We start from the raw sequence: 17,361 nt of genomic DNA, 5'->3' as shown, positions 1-17,361 counted from the left end.
GGAGAGCGTCTAGGGATTTTTCATGAAATTAAACTAATTTGTTCTCTTGAAGTCTCATTTGTGGGGACCACAGTCTGTTTCATCATTCAGCAAACCAACCCTGAAAGCTGCAGCTCAGTGGAAGTTCAGAATGTTGTTTTTATAAACAGTTGCCCGTAGCACTTTGCTGTTAATGTGAAAGCTGCTAATTTGGTCTATATTCATACTGTTATTATGTATTTAAGAATTAGGGGAGAAATGTATTCAACTAATTGTATTATCCTCTTCTAATATCCTCCTGCTAATTCCTCGTCTCCCCTTGAAAAATAAACCTCTCTCCTTTCAAACAATACTAATGCTTTTATAATATGGTGTCCGGCTTAATGGAGATCCGGAAACTCATTTAATGTGGGATCTCTGCTGGCTCTGGATTCTCAAGAGCAGTTGGTAGCCATTTGCAAGTACTGACTCAATTTCTGAGCTGAGTTACACATAAAAGTGAATTTTTCATTTTGTTTACCTTCTTCGATGCAAACTGAGCTGTCCGTATAGCCCCGATTTTCAGCTCCCTCACTGCCGGAGTCCCAGAGGTCTCTGCCTGGATGTACTCCAGGCTCAGGAGGAGGGACTTTGCTGGTTCTTCCAGCTCTAAACAGACATGGATCAAGTTAACTTTGGAACAGCCAATGAATGTTGGTCCCAAGTCAGGCATAAATGACTTATTGATCAATTGGTCTAAGATGGTGTAAATTACACCAGAAGGCACCAGCAGAGAGGGCAGTAGTAGGAAAGTCCACCAACAAGAGTGTCTGAACAGTTCCTACCACATTTTGCCTTGCATACCAACGGGTTGGAAGAAAGAGTGAATTTAAAGAAAGGTCAGGTCTGGTTAATTTGTCATCTTACACATTTTTTGCTTTTTCTGTTTCATCCTTCTATTTGGGCCCCATAGCATGTAAGTTACTCACTTTTATATTCCTTTGTATCTTTAAATGGGTGTAGTTTACATAACTCCTCTGAATTTAAACCCCTCTCTTACATTCAACCCTCCCGTTTAGTTTCTGTATTAGCTACTCCTAAGGTCTTTGTCTCTGAACTTGGGAATCATGTAATTAGAGTAATGCTGAGGGTGCATACATGTGAGAATTTTATAAGCATTTTAAAGTTAACCTTCACATGCCATTTACAGAAATGCAGCTAAAATACATTTGTGCTGTACTATTAGTTTATCCTTTTTCACATACTAAACTTAAAAACTGTCTAATCCCCATGAGGTAAAGCCCGCCATTCACGTGGATGAGAAATTCTACTGTATTAGATTTAGAGAAAATTCTTCTCCCGATAACAAATTTTTTCTGCCATTTTTATATTGAGTCAAACTCCTTCCATAATATTCTGCCCTTCTTTGGCATTTGACTCTGGTACCCGCATGCTGGAGGTGCTATCGCCTGTGAACTTTTTTTAATACAAATGGAGACAGACAAATCTACATTGATATAATTCTCCTGCATTAGAATAAAAATAGAAAAGGCAGGTTGTTACCTCCTTTTGCTGCTTCTTCAGACATGGGTGATGTTATAGCCAAAGACTCCAAGGGAACATCCAATGGATCCCCTCCTTCCACAAACATCATATGGTTTCTTGCAGCACCCTTCAGCCAGATCTCACGAGCTATTTCCTATGTAGGACAAGAACTCTGCAGATGCAGGTTACAGCCCAGGTCTTGATGTAATAGTAATCTCGACACAACTATACTAGCAGGTCTGGAAACAATTGTATAATCTGTCTCAATTGTTAGCAGGCACACTGGCCACTGAGCTTAGTCTCTCCTTTATGTATACAATTATAACCCATGATGCAAGAGATCTTTGTCATCTTCATTCTGTAATCAGCTGTTGACTTGGTGGGGGACATGTATTTTACTCTGCCTTTTTTCATTCTGTGGCAGAGTGCCTTTGTGATAATGGGGAAAACCATTCATCCTAGACCCCCAAGATAGGCAAAACTTACCTGGTATCAAATACGACCTGTCTGAGATTTGTGAAGCTGGGCCAGATTTCAGGCACTCATCACTGATTTCATGGTTTTGAGTGTGGAAACCATGCACAACTCAGCTCAGCCAAAATTAGATATCTGGCTTTATCCCTACCCGAAACTCTGGGAATGCAAACTCCCCTGAAATGTTTGCAGTCACCTCTTTACTTGCAGTCCTGATAGCAGCCACTAGGTGGCACTCCTTGCTAACTGTTGGCTAGCCTCTCCTGGGAATGTGGGAATATCACCCCGATGTTGCTCATCTGTGCACTCTGATTCTGGCTTCTGTCTAAGCTCAGTCCCTGCTCCACAGATGGACCACTCCTTCCCCATGCAGAGGAACAGCAGAGCAGCTTCATAGTAGAAAGAGCAGCCTCTGTTTAGGAAGGGCTTTTGGGGCCTGGACTCTGCAGGAAACGATTCACTATACCAGTCCCTTCACATAGGTTCCCAATGCAGAGGATCTGATGAAGTTGTGCTCAGCAATTCACAAGGGTATGTGCTCGCTCCCAACAATTTGCCCAGCTGCGAAGTGGGATTATGTAGGGAGAAGAGGGATCTTATTCCAAGTCATTGTGAATGAATAACAAAATACAATTATTTCTACTCCTGATGGGCATTGAGATTCTATGCTGATAAATTCAGTTTGTCATATGGCAGCTTTAGATTTAACAATCCAGATGCCCTGAGGTTGCCTTACCTTGCCAAAGAGCACAACCTTGAGGCAGTCAGAATAATACAAACTTTCATGGTCTGGACTGAAGGTAACAGTGAAATCCTGACTCTTCCCAGGCTCAATTACGCCCTCTACTGGAAATATGTTGAACACACTTAAACCACTGTAGTTCTGTGTACCTGGAAGAGCAAAAAACAGAAATATGAGGATGACAGAAGGAAAGCTCTGTTCTACCACTTTTTTTTTTTTTTTTTTTTACATTTCAATCTCATGTCCTTTTTGTCCCAAGGTAAATGAGTAAAATTTCTGGTGCATGTTTATGAAGCAAAGTCGGAAATCTGGGTGTTAAAAAGTCTACCTGGAACCACCCGTGAGGTTTTTCACAATACCCATTTCCCTGGAGGACTTGGAGAAGTGCCATTAAACCTTTCTTTCTTTCTTTCTTTCTTTCTTTCTTTCTTTCTTTCTTTCTTCTTGTATTAATTACACATAGTTTGATCTTGCTTCTTGATGGGTAATATACTGAGTGGGTTTAACCAGATTTCAACAATAGAGCCTTCTTACTTGGGAACGTTCTCTTAAGCTATGTAAACTTGTACCAACCATGAATTAATTATTAACATATTTGATATTAGTGAAGCAAATACTGTCCTTCAGTTACAGTGTTGTGATTCCCCACCCCCCCACTGCTGTAAGGCTTCAGTGAAGTTGAATGGACCAAACACAAGGCAGAATTTGGCTCCTATTATGTACTTGATTAGTAAGATGAAAAACTATTTACCAACAAAATCTGTCCGTCCTGGGGGAGACGTGATGAAGAAGGGAAGTCTCTGCTGCTCTTTGTCCCTGGTTTGTGAGAGTGATTCTAGTTTGATGGAGTATCTCAGGGGCAGAGTGGAAGTGTTCTGTATCTGGAGGGAGTCATTGATACAACAGCATTTTAATAGGGGAACTGATTTAAAACCTTATAGGATGTGTATTGTGCAAATGGGCTGAAATTGTTTATTGCATGCCCAGGTGCCATACATGGTACATATGGATTACTATTATCCACAATTCGTTCTTCCTGCCAAACAACACAGAGCGTTTTCCACTCTTGGAACCCATCTGCAGGAAATACACACTAGTTGCTTCCCATCAAAGCTTTGTGATGCCTGCACAGTGAAAGATTTTATAGACTAACAGTTTGCTTCTAGCACTTGGCCTGTTCACTAGATTTGGGATTAGAGGTGTGGAAATCTACAGCAGATGAATGAATCAATTAAACTGTTCTCCAGCCTACCCCGGTAGTCCCTAGCAGGGCACATCCCTCTCCCATGGAGACAGGAGGCAGGCACAGTCAGGGTGGCTACAAAAGGGAGCACATGGGAGGGAAGGGCAAGTAACTCTGCTGCTGCTGCTTGAGGGGCCATTTCTGGCCTCCCTCACCCTTGTGTGTACTGGACAGAACCAGGGAGAAGAGCATTCAAGAGGTGCTTTTTAAATGTGCAATAAGACCCTCCCCAGTGCCTCTGTAGGCAGAATTCCCACAAGCAGTGCAGAGTCAACTCAGCACCCCTGCCAGGTAGAAGTACCGTCGGCCCTTAAGACTCTCTGCTTCTAATGAACTCACTGAACTACCAGTTTGTCACGGGTGTTCATCACAGGCTTAAAAGCTAAAATGTTTAATGAAACAACTTACTGCTCAGCATAACATCCTGTCAGGAAACTCTCTTACATGCTTCTGACCAACTAGGAATGGTCCTGACCCACTACTAATCAGGTCTTTAAGTTTTAACTCAACACAAGGGAGTTTCCATTAGGTCAGGATTTACCTTGAATGTGGAAGTGACCTTCTCTTTGGCTATGACATATCCCATATCGAGCACTTCTCCTTCCACAGAACAAGCAATTGACGGAGCCACCCCATGGCCAATAATACTGAGGGTCAGGGTGGCTTTTATGCTCCTGATATCCAGAGTTTCAAAGAACTGCAAAGAAGGATATTCATATCAGTCAACTGTAACAGACACTGGCTTTAGAATTTCAGGGTACAATACAAACCCAGGGCTAAATGCCAGCTGGGTGCTGTGCATAGGCACCTGGCAACGGGGATGGAACGGGAATGCCCCAGTCCTAGCTCCTCATAATCACATCCCAGGTCCTTTGTGGAAGTATCCACAGAGAAGATAGTTCCAGGTCTTAGTGGCCATCGGGTCACTTAGGGCTAGTCTTCACTACCCGCCCAGATCGGCGGGTAGAAATCGATCTCTCGGGGATTGATTTATCGCGTCTCGTCGGGACGTGATAATTGATCCCCGAATCGACGCGCGTACTCCACCGGCCCAGGTAGGAGTAAGCGCCGTCGACGGGGGAGCCGCGGTGGTCGATTTGCCGCTGTCCTCACAGCAGGGCAAGTTGGATCAAATACGTCGAATTCAGCTACGCTATTCCCATAGCTGACTTTGCGTATCTGAAATCTATCCCCCCCCATAGTGTAGACGTAGCCTTAGTCAATGGGCATGCCCACAGATGTGGCATTCTGCCTGTGCTGGGTTAGAGGTGGGGCTAGGGCTGGTTCACACTGGAGCTGGATTTGAAGTACTGTATGTGAGTGTCTGGGCTTGAGGGCACTTAAACAGCAAGCCAGAATTTGGCCCTACTTTCTTCTTTTGATTCTGAAGGTGCTTATATGTCCTTGTCTAAGAAATCTCGAGGGACGAGAGGCTGGATGCTCAAAAGGAGTTAGGAGTGAAATCAGTCAGTGGAAGTTAGGAGGCTAAATAGAAGTTTGGAGCCTACCTCTTTCTGAGCATCCAGCCCTGGATCTATAACAGGGGTAGGCAACCTGCGGCACGCGTGCCGAAGGCGGCATGCCAGCTGATTTTTTTCAGTGGCACTCTCACTGCCAGGTCCTGGCCACGAGTCCGGGGGGCTCTGCATTTTAATTTAATTTTAAATGAAGCTTCTTAAACATTTTAAAAACCTTATTTACTTTACATACAACAATAGTTTACTTATATATTATAGACTTATAGAAAGAGACCGTCTAAAAACGTTAGAATGTATTACTGGCATATGAAATCTTAAGTTAGAGTGAATAAATGAAGACTTGGCACACCACTTCTGAAAAGTTGCCGACCCCTGATCTATAATGTACTCTCCCAGGGAGAATGACCTCACTGTGATACCAATGTGCTAAAGAACACAGCTTATCTGGCTGCCCATTATTAGAACAATGTTAAGCTGCTGTCAATGTTCTGATAAGGGTCAGGCTCCTATAGAGCCACACGCATTCCCAACAGACAACGGAGAGCCCACGATGTATGTCTTTAGACCGCACTTTGTGCACTATGCTGTGCGTCAGCTGCCTACTTTCTCCACCCAGAAGTGGAGAGAGGGGCTGTCTGTGTAGTTTGCAAAGCATTGTGGGATGGCCTGTCTGTGTAGTTTGCAAAGCATTATGAGATCCTTTGCTAGGAAAGACATTCCATAAATGAGTATTTTTCCCCCTGGGAAAAAATGTTAAAATCAGGCCTTAACCAGTCAAAAATATGTCCCAGAACTCCTTCAGCATGAAAATTCTTGATTTTTATTATTTGTGCACCAGTATTGACATTATCTTAAAAGTATATTTTTGGGCAAGTGTTGTATTTTTAAATGCTTCTGATTGCTTATTATCATCCATGTGTCTCCCCATGTGTAAAATATTTTCATATATATATAAAATATTTACTCACCAATTTACTCTCATTTGGACAAAAAGAGATGAAGAGAAACTGGTTTTCCCCTGGCTCAAGAGTGCCAACTGGACTGACCAATAGGAAGGGCCCATTGGGGTTGAGGATGGAGAATCCTAGCTGAAATGTTGCAACTCAAGGAAATGCAAGTTTATAGGTGACAAACTGAGGGTACAAGAGCAGGATTTAAAGATAATTCAAACCAACCTGTAAAAAGCAACAGAGGGTCCTGTGGCACCTTTGAGACTAACAGAAGTACTGGGAGCATAAGCTTTCGTGGGTAAGAACCTCACTTCTTGCATCTGAAGAAGTGAGGTTCTTAACCAGGAAAGCTTATGCTCCCAGTACTTCTGTTAGTCTCAAAGGTGCCACAGGACCCTCTGTTGCTTTTTACAGATTCAGACTAACACGGCTACCCCTTTGATACTTCAAACCAACCTGTTGTCTATTAGCTTTTTTAGGGCTAGTGAGCTAGACCAAAGAAAATAAAAACCAACCCAATTCTTGGTCCAAAACTCAAATGTCTGAAACAGGGGTTTTTTCAGTTAGAAAAACTTGTAATAACTTCCCTGCAGCTCTGTCCCTAGGTTTTGCCTAGGGTGGGGAGCACGCAAATTAAACCAGCATATGAGAGATGATGTTCTCTCAGATTTTTCTGGCCCTGTTTAGATTTGGCAATACTGGAAGCCTAGAGAACAGCCTTTTCTAACTGAAGATTTCCAGAAGTTGGGAGAAGTGTTGAGCAAAAACTTGGGTTTTGGCTCTCTGCTTGTGTGTGTCATGTTGGTGCTGGAGTTGGCTGCATTGCTAGTAGCTTTTGCTCTTTTAGAAAGGGCTGAAGCATGAGCATGAAGAGCCTCTCAAGTCTGGTTTTTAAATAGAGATTTACCAGCATAGTGCATAGTGAAAATTTTGCAAAAGCATTTAGATTGGAAGGGGTCTTTAAAGTTAATTTCTTCCAGCGCCTCAGAATAGATTTTTACAATCTATCTAGCTGTGAAAGATGGGCACCACATCTGAACTACAGTTTCCATTAAAGGTGCTTTTACAATCCTAATGATGAACAATTCTTGCAGAAATAGGCCCAAACTCAACAGTGACTGAATAGTGGATTGTGGGGAGCGAACACTCCAGTCAAGGATACTGCTAGCTGCTCCTGGGAGATGTTCTGTATTGTAATCCGTTTGATTATTCTGTGGCCTAAAATGTATTAAAAACAACACTTTCAGAAATGTTACTGTAATCAACCAGTAAGAGAGACCACTAAATTGGACACTCCAGTTTCCAACTCCAATGCTGCCTAGGGCCATCTGTAGTTATGGTCTCACAGTATTCATTGCACTCCAGTGTGAGACAGAATGGCCAGGAAATAAAACCACCAATGTTAACTCCAAGAATGAGCCAGAAAAAAGTTCTGAAGTTAGTGGCAGACTGATCCTTTCTTTCAAGACAGAAAGCAACAAATGTGACACTTCTAGTGTCTCCCAGTCTTTCAAGGAAAAAGGTCAGATACCACTCAAGTGGCTGTTTAAAAGCATTTTCAAGGTATGAGACTTTTCACTCCATCTACTGTGTTTTTACCTTACTGGGATTTCCTAAATGTGGTATTTATAAATCAACATTTTACAGCCAGCCTGGTTGTGATGAAGGTTCCATGTATTAGAAGGCTGTCCTGCAGAGGCTAGACCTGTCAATGACCATGTTGTATTCTCCAAACACTACTTGGCTAGGAAATTATATCCAGGAGGGAAAAATGCATCTTCACAACCCATTTTACTAGTGGATTTGTTTTTAACAGAGGTTGTTGCAAAAGACCATAAAACCTCAAAGAAGAATTGTTAGGAGCAGTTTGAGTAATGTTCTGCTGCATCAGATCTCCATGCATGACTGTTCATATGAGAGCTACAGTTCACTCCCACTTTTCCCTCCGCTAAATGTTCACTGCATTTCTGGGGCTGGTGTACAGTGAACGAATACAGGTGGTCTCCATTAGGGCTACTAATTACATCTCTGGGCATCAAATGGGCTCTTAAGAACCTTAAATGGTTATCTGGGCTCCTAATTACCCATTTGTGAGACTACAACTGGCCTAATTTAGACACCTATGTTTGAAAATTGATCCTACAGCAAGTAAGAAAATAATAACAAATCTACATTTAAAAGGAATTAAAGCCAGACAGAAAAACCTCAAAAGTTGAATTCTAACTTCGTACCTACTGCGACCTCCCCAAAGTTGACGATGTTTTTTCCATTATTTGAAGTGACCACAACAGATGGTGCTACAGCAGGACAGTGCAACTCTAGGTACAAGGTGTTATAAGGACTGGGGAGATGGAAAAAATGTTTGGTGTTAAATCATAGAATCTGGTATTTGAAATCTGCTCTTACTCTATACAGGAGGGGAAAAAGCATTATGTCAGTGTTAAAGAGAATGTATAATTCTTGGCTTCTTTTCTTGTATCTGCATAGACAGAAGAGGTGGACTGATGCACATAAACTTTACATAGTAAATATTCTCTAAAGTGCTTAGTAAATATTTTCTAAAGCTCGATTCTGATCTATGCTGGTGTACAGTCTAAGTTATTCCACTGATTTACGGAGCAATTAAGATCAGAATCTGGCCTTTTCCCCAAAAAACGAATGAATACTTTTTCAACATGTGCCCCAACTTTCTTCTGACCTTTCTGGTCCACCATAAATTGCATTCATATGGTTTCATGCTGCTCATTTATACAGTACCTGTACTTTAGATTTTCAGATCCTATCTTTTCATCAATATCTCCACTTGCAACAAAGCAAGGTATGATGTATCTCTCAAACTTTCCTGTGAAATTCCTAATCAGGGAATACTGAGCTGCAATGTATTCTTCAGAGCTAGAGAGTACAAGAATATGGTCATAATAAGAAGAAAGCAAAAAACATGTAGTAACACAGCAGTCTAGTATTAATGCCAGCAAGCAGAATATTACATTGCAGACCTGACCTACTAAGCATTTGCATTTACTATTTATTGATCATTAATTGTTTAAAAGTGGACTTTAGCAGTAAAGCTGGGTGCTCATTTATTACAAAGCAATGGATCTGCTCAACAGAGGGTGGTGCTGAATAAGTAGTTTGCTTTTCTGCTCATGTCATGAACAAAAATTATGATCTCAGATACTTAATGTCACACTAGAGAAGACAAAACACTTTTTAATGTGATTCTCCCATGCTGGATTTTCTAGTGAAAATCCATTTTGCAAACATTTTCATTGCATCTTTTTATATTCCAGTAATATTCCTAAATTACGTATTTCTATGATAGAGTATGTCTGGCAAAGCCTCTGAATTCTCAAATACGCATTTCCTTCGGAATGAATTGTGTAGTTACAGTATACTCAAACAATTCATGTTTAAAAATATAAGTTTATTATATGCTGATACTTAATGGATTGCACTAAATATGTAATTCTTGTCCAAAGCATGTAGGGCCCAATTCAGCAAAACACTTAAGCATGTGTCTAACTTTAACATATGAGTGGTTCTATTGACTTCAGTGGGACTACTAAGAACATAAGAACGGCCGTACTGGGTCAGACCAAAGGTCCATCTAGCCCAGTATCCTGTCTACTGACAGTGGTCAATGCCAGGTGCCCCAGAGGGAGTGAACCTAATAGGTAATGATCAAGTGATCTCTCTCCTGCCATCCATCTCCACCCTCTGACAAACAGAGGCTAGGGACACCATTCCTTACCCATCCTGGCTAATAGCCATTAATGGACTTAACCTCCATGAATTTATCCAGTTCTCTTTTAAATGCTGTTATAGTCCTAGCCTTCACGACCTCCTCAGGCAAGGAGTTCCACAAGTTGACTGTATGCTGTGTAAAGAAGAACTTCCTTTTGTTTTAAACCTGCTGCCCATTAATTTCATTTGGTGGCCCCTAGTTCTTGTATTACAGGAATAAGTAAATAACTTTTCCTTATCTTTCTCCACATCACTCATGATTTTATATACCTCTATCATATCCCCCCTAGTCTCCTCTTTTCCAAGCTGAAGAGTCCTAGCCTCTTTAATCTCTCCTCATATGGGACCCGTTCCAAACCCCTAATCATTTGTTGCCCTTCTCTGAACCTTTTCTAGTGCCAGTATAGTACTCAGATACTTGGGACTACTTATTTACTTAAAGTTAAGCACATGCTTAAATGCTTTGTTGGATCAGGGCCCTCAAGCACTGGACTTTCTTATTAGATGGTATAAAACTAAATAAATAAACTGCTAGGTACCACATGAAATAAATGTTAATTCTCTGTCAGCTAACCTGCATGCTGCAAAATGACTATCTGGAAGCTATAAATTAAAGCATTGTTATATTTCCCAATGGGTGAATTTCACCCTGTCCTAGTGGTGGTTCTCTAGACTATAGGCCATTTAACTGCCAAATTAAGGCGTTGGTGGGTCTTGGGCAGTGGGCATGAGCCTTGTGCTGTCTGGGGTGAATTTTACTCAATACAAATGCAACGAATTTATTTGGAAGAGGTGAATCATTCGCTGTCAGTTTCTGTTGTTAAAATGTTTAATCAGCCTCCTACTTGAAAAACAGGCCAATTGCCCTTTAAATTGGTATTGTGGTTGGTTCAGCTGAGTTATAGTACAGCCACGTTTAATGCTACATGGTACATTCTTTCAAGCCCGCAGCTCTGCTATTTGATCTATAATGAGGGATTCTCTGCCTTGCAGGAGAGGTTATGACAGTGTAGATTAGAAGCATTGCTAATTTTGGAAATAACCTTTGTAATAAAGAAAAAGGCCAGTTCTCCCCTAAAGTTAGATTGCTCGCTCACACACAGGGATTAATGAAACCAATGTGGCAAATGGCATTCGTTCGCTACCCAGGAGAAGCTGCTGCTACTGACTTACTTGGTTTTTATTTCTTCTGGTTTCGGTGGCTCAAAGCCACTGCTAGCAGCTGCATGTTTACTGCTTCTGACCCTCAAAGGCTGTCTGAAAGCGGCAAAACTTGGTTTCTTTCCATCCTTCTTTCCTGCCACAGTTTCGTCTTTTCTCTTCTATAAATGTGTATATATAAATATAACATGCACGTGATACTTCAAAGCTGCCTAAGTAATTTGGACATCCAATTCCTATTAAAATCCCATAGGTGGCTACAAATTAGGATAGATCAGAGGTTCTCAAACTTCACTGCACTGCAACCCCCTTCTGCCAATAAAAATTACTACACAATCCCAGGAGTGGGGACCAAGCCTGAGGCTGCCCAAGCCCTGCGCCCCAGGCCTTGGGCGGGGGGGCCAAAGCCCAAGCTCCAGGGCTTCAGCCCCAGGTCGGGGGGCCTGTAAGCTGAGCCTCGCTACGCAGGGCTACAGCCTTCAGGCTTCGGCCCTGGGCGGTGTGACTCGGGCTTTGTCTTCAGCACCACGCCCCAGACCACAGTTTGAGAACTACTGTTGTAGATTATTCTGTGGAGATGCTCCAGTCAGGAATCATGGCTCCACTGTGTGAATGCCGGTGTAAACATACAGCAAAAAGACTCTCTGCCCCAGATAGTTCCCAATCTAAATATATAAAAAGAGGTGACAGATGTCTGTAACCAAAACCATAAGATAACAGCGATACAATTATGATTTAGGGCAACAAGCAATGGATACAGTGTTCAAATAAAATAAAGTTAAATTAGATCATTCAAGCTCAGAGGACAAATCGTCTGCTGGAGTAAATAAATGCAGCTCTATTGACTTCAATGGAATTTTATTAATTTACACTAGGGAATTGGGAATCTGACCCCATTTTCAAAAGTGCCTAAGTCACTTAGGTGCATGTCCCATTTTCAGAAGTCCCTTTTAGGCACTTAGGCGCTCCTAAGGTACTTATGAACCAAAGTCCATTTTCAAAAGCCAGTCAGGTGCTTTCAAAAACGTTACCCTATATTTATTTATTAATCCTGTCCGCTGATTGCATTAACTGCCACTTTGTACTGCTAATCTCTGGTAGAAGATTCTTGGCTTCATTTATTGTATTTTTAATTGCAAATAATTTTATGCTAAATAAGTAATGCTGTAGAAATGAGCTTGATTTTCCTTTGAGAGTGAGCACATTGATTTTTAACTGTTCTTACTTGCATTTCTGATTCATGAATCTTCTTCAACATCGTCCTTTGTGCATCTTCCCTGCACAGCATCTGAACTGCCTCTTCTCTGATTAGCTGCTCTGACAACACTGGTCTGAAGTACACTTGTATCAAGCATTTCTGGGGTAGAAAGATTGCACACAATGAATGACATTGGACTGCAAATTAACATCAGTGACTAAGGGCAGAACTTGGCCCTTGCTTATTTGTAACTCCCACCAAAATCAATAGAAGCTGAGAGCATGAGTTTGAGAGCAGATTTTGACCCTGGATACCTTGGCCCTTTTTTGTAAGGGAGCCAGGTGAATTAAAGAAAAGGGCTAATAGTAGCTGTGTTTTAAAAAGTCCACAATGCTGCAACAGTGTTAGATTACCACCAATTTTTCTACATTTAAGTGCCTTTCAGCTAAATAAATCATGCTATAACACTGATGCAAATTTGTCCATGAGTAAAGTTGTACTTTGTTTGCATCATTGAGCTCTAGATTTCCATTAAAAGTATTCTTTTAAGCTCAGTGTACAAAAATGAATTAATTATAGGACTGGTACCGTATATTTTGGGACTTTAATTACAAGGTACTAAATTTGTAAGGATAGAGATGATCATATGATTTTATCTTTTGTATTCAAATACTTGACATACTCAGAATGAATTTACCTTCCCTGGTAAAACGGTCCCAACAGAAGGCATAATTGTCACAGGAGAATCTTCTGGCACAAGGAATTCAAAGGAAGTGGGTCCAACAGGGGCAATTTCCCCTTTGCCGATCCTTGGGACAGCATGAGTAAAGCGGTTGAGGCTCACATGTGCATTTATCACATACAGTGTTGCTGTAGATACATCATTTAAAGCTGTTGCTGCAAACTTGACTAAGGAATGAGACAACTCAAGAGGTGGGTGGACTCCAACTGCTTTGCATGACAGCTTGAATTGTCTAAAAATAAACACACCATACATTGTCTCAGCACAAACAGAGCATCTTAAACAGCACAGAAGCCTGGGGACCTGATTCTGCAGCTCTTATTCAAGCAGGATTCCTATCGATTGCAATGGCAATTTTGCCTAAGATGGTACAATGAGGCAAATATGGTATTTGTTTTAAAATGTGCAACTCCCTAGAGAGGCTGTACCTGAATTATCTCTCTGAATAGAAATGCAATGAGATGCAATCTGAAAATTTGTGCCGTATGCCTTCACTATTATAGCAGTATCACCTGGCACAGATGATGAGCATCTTCAGAAGAAACATACACACAACCAATGTAAAGCTTCAATAATTCCAACAAGAAATGGGGTTGGGAGGAAGTTGCAGGTAAAGAAAATAAGAGGCAAATTTATAGCTGGAGGCATACAATATCGATGGACTTGAATGAGGCAGGAGGAGAGTCAGCAAAAAGGCAACAAATGAACTCAGTAAAGACTTGAACCTGGCAGGCAGGCATTGAGCACCTCTTGTACGATGCAAAGCTCCTTCCTCTGCCAATGTACAAACAACCTAGACTCTGGAACTTAATTATCAGATTCTGATCTTGACTCCACCATTGATTCAGAGTAACACTTCTACCTTTACTCATTTGTGTTTCCAGATTCTTAACATACCTATTAATCTCTGACTTGCAGGTCAGCTCAAAACTGTATTCCTTTGCCTTGTTGGCTTTGAAGATTATGTCCAGGTTCAGGCTTTCCAGGGGGAGGAGAGTTCCAAATCCATCACTCGGTTGAATGTCTACAAACTTCAAAATGACAAAAAGAAATCTCATGTGTTACAATGTAACAAAGGGTCAGGGCACCAGAAACAGATGCCTGAGGAACTTCAGCCCAAGACACTCATCTGAGGAATAGTGTGTGTGTCTGGGTGACTAGAATTCTGTGCAGACTTCTAGTTCTAGAATAATTTGAAAGGTTGCAATTTCAATTTGCCTTTTCTGCTGCAATTGATTTCTCATCTTGGACAACATGTGACCATGCAGTAAAAGTCTATCACCTCAGATTTCAATAGAGTTGACATTTGAGAAAGGACTTCCTTTCAGGCTTTCTGCTGACTTATTGTCCATCGTAACCATATTATTCTTATGTAGCTATTAGGGCTGTCAATTTTTAATTAGGTTAACTCTCTCAATTAACTCAAAAAAATTAATCGCGATTAATTTCAGTTTTAATCACACTGTTAAACAATAGAATACCAATTTAAATTTATTACACATTTTGGATGTTTTTCTACATTTTCAAATATAAAGTGAGCACTGTACACTTTGTATTCTGTGTTGTAATTTAAATCAATATATTATTTTTTGCAAATATATGCACTGTAAAAATGATAAAAGAAATAGTATTTTTCAAATTACCTCATACAAGTACTGTAGTGCAATCTCTTTATCGTGAAAGTGCAACTTACAAATGCAGATTTTTTTTTGTTACATAACTGCACTCAAAAACAAAACAATGTAAAACTTTAGAGCCTACAAGTCCACTCAGTCCTACTTCCTGTTCAGCCAATCCCTAAGATAAACAAGTTTGTTTACATTTACGGGAGATAATGCTACCTGCTTCTTATTTACAATGTCACCTGAAAGTGAGCACAGACATTTGCATGGGACTTTTGTAGCTGGCATTGCAAGGTATTTACATGCCAGATATGCTAAACATTTGTATGCCTCTTTATGCTTTGGCTACCATTCTGGAGGACATGCTTCCATGCTGATGACACTCGTTAAAAAAATAATGCATCAATTACATTTGTGACTGACCTCCTTGGGGGAGATTTGTGTGTCTCCTGTTCTGTTTTACCTGCATTCTGCCATATATTTCATATTATAGCAGTCTCGGATGATGACCCAGCATGTTGTTCGTTTTAAGAACACTTTCATTGCAGATTTTACAAAATGCAAAGAAGGTACTAATGTGAAATTTCTAAAGATAGCTACAGCACTCGACCCAAGGTTTAAATATCTGAAGTGCCTTCCAAAATCTGAGAGTGACGAGGCATGGAGCATGCTTTCAGAAGTCTTAAAAGAGCAACACTCCAATGCAGAAACTACAGAACCCGAACCACCAAAAAAGAAAATCAACCTTCTGCTGGTGGTATCTGACTCAGATGATGAAAACGAACATGCGTTGGTCTGCCCTGCTTTGGATCATTATTGAGTCAGAACCCATCATCAGAATGAACGCATGTCCTCTGGAATGGTGGCTGAAGCATAAAGGGACATATGACTCTTTAGCGCATCTGGCATGTAAATATCTTGCAATGCCGGCTACAACAGTGCCATGCGAACGCCTGTTCTCACTTTCAGGTGACATTATAAGCAAGAGGGAAGCACTGTCTCCTGCAAATGTAAACAAACTTGTTTGTCTGAGCGATTGGCTGAACAAGAAGTAGGACCGAGTAGACTTGTAGGCTCCAAAGTTTGACATTACTTTATTTTTGAATGCAGTTATTTTTGTGTGCATAATTCTAAATTTGTAAGTTCAACTTTCATGATAAAGAGATTGCACTTCAGTACTTGTATTAGGTGAATTGAAAAATACTATTTTTTTATTTTTACAGTGCAAATATTTATAATAAAAAATAAATATAAAATGAGCACTGTACACTTTGTATTCTGTGTTGAAATTGAAATCAATATATTTGAAAATGTGGAAAACCTCCAAAAATGTTTCAATAAATGGTATTCTATTATTGTTTAACAGTACGATTGTGATTAATTTTTTTAATCACTTGACAGCCCTAATAGCTATCCTCATGCAAGACTGAATGAGATGCGAGAAAGCTATCAACTACCTTTCCTACCTCACTAGGGAGTTGTGAGGATAAATCCATTAATGCTTGTGAGGTGCTCAGATAGATGAGGCCCAATATACTGCATATAACTCTCACAACACTTCTTCCTGGAGTGTGCTGATTTGATCAAGGTAGGAAGATTTCATTAGACTGCTATGACAATGGCTACTTGTTTAAAAACCATATGAGTGGCCTGTACTGTTTGTATGCAGCCATTAAAATAGATTGCATGCCAATTTTTCCTGCATGAATCCTTTTAAAAATGAATAAGTAGTGCTGTATGAGTCTGGATTCCAAGGAGTCTGAGATCTTCAGTGCTTCTGCTATAAATGACAGCTTAAGCTTCAGCCCCAGCTGCATATCTGAGAAATGAAGCTCTGATGTCACTGCAACTGATCCTGACATCTTATGTCAGCAGCCTCTTCGGTTTTCATTCCCTGAAAAGGTTGGAGAGGGAGTCGTCTCCCCAAGTTGCCAGGTTCTCCCTAGCACTTAATGAGGTTTCAGCCCAACCTGCTGTGCCCTGGAGGCTTCATTCAGCAGGCACTTTTGTTTGACCCTGATGCTTGAGTAGTTGATTTCCACAAAGGCCCCAAAAGTCTTAGCCCTCAGGACCCTGTGGTATCCAGTGTTTTTGCTTTAGCTTAAATGACCATTTAGAATTAAAATTCTCCTCACTCTTGTTAAGTTAGACACCTTTCTTGCTAATAAGGGATTGATTTGTTGCATGCCTGCAGCGTACGTGTTAGCTTGATCAGCAGCACCAGCAGCTGTCTGTCAAGTCAGCCTTAATAGTCTTACACAGTTCAATATTTGAAGTAGATTTTCTGCTCTGAAGAGAGACTTCATGGAAGTGGCACTGTAGGGGTCCTGTGTCTTTTGGGGACCCCATCTTGGATTTGTGTGCTTAGAAAGCTTTTAAAAGATGTAGGGTTTGGTTTAATTTAGGGTTACCATACGTCCGGCTTTTCCCGGACATGTCCGGCTTTTGGGGGCTCAAATCCCCGTCCGGGGGGAAATCCCCAAAAGCCGGGCATGTCCGGGAAA

At 40.9% G+C, this 17,361-nt stretch overlaps 1 protein-coding gene and 1 long non-coding RNA gene across 10 annotated transcripts in view; one reads left to right on the top strand and one right to left on the bottom strand.

Annotated features, from left to right (window-relative positions):
* Nucleotides 1–17,361, bottom strand: part of CFAP74 (cilia and flagella associated protein 74) — a 113,731-nt gene that overhangs the window by 2,600 nt on the left and 93,770 nt on the right. For 7 of the 9 annotated variants that reach the window (XM_034753236.1, XM_034753238.1, XM_034753241.1 and 4 more), the window contains 13 exons: nt 14,133–14,266; nt 13,191–13,467; nt 12,521–12,652; nt 11,308–11,456; nt 9,148–9,282; nt 8,622–8,731; nt 7,553–7,608; nt 6,409–6,528; nt 4,504–4,659; nt 3,471–3,600; nt 2,714–2,868; nt 1,522–1,657; nt 500–627 (listed from right to left, as the gene is read on the bottom strand). In XM_034753236.1, coding sequence (XP_034609127.1) covers nt 500–627; nt 1,522–1,657; nt 2,714–2,868; nt 3,471–3,600; nt 4,504–4,659; nt 6,409–6,528; nt 7,553–7,608; nt 8,622–8,731; nt 9,148–9,282; nt 11,308–11,456; nt 12,521–12,652; nt 13,191–13,467; nt 14,133–14,266 — 1,818 coding nt within the window. Of the gene's footprint in view, nt 1–499; nt 628–1,521; nt 1,743–2,713; nt 2,869–3,470; nt 3,601–4,503; nt 4,660–6,408; nt 6,529–7,552; nt 7,609–8,621; nt 8,732–9,147; nt 9,283–11,307; nt 11,457–12,520; nt 12,653–13,190; nt 13,468–14,132; nt 14,267–17,361 lie in introns of those variants that run through there. The other 2 variants (XM_034753242.1, XM_034753243.1) reach the window with 2 other exon arrangements.
* Nucleotides 1–17,361, top strand: part of LOC117867864 — a 132,053-nt gene that overhangs the window by 48,949 nt on the left and 65,743 nt on the right. The window lies entirely within an intron of this gene.

The sequence above is a fragment of the Trachemys scripta genome, chromosome 19 (assembly GCF_013100865.1).
Source record: "Trachemys scripta elegans isolate TJP31775 chromosome 19, CAS_Tse_1.0, whole genome shotgun sequence".
Taxonomy (NCBI): Eukaryota; Metazoa; Chordata; order Testudines; family Emydidae; genus Trachemys; species Trachemys scripta.
The sequence above is the reverse complement of the archived record's forward strand: the minus strand, read 5'-3'. Positions and strand labels throughout refer to the sequence as shown.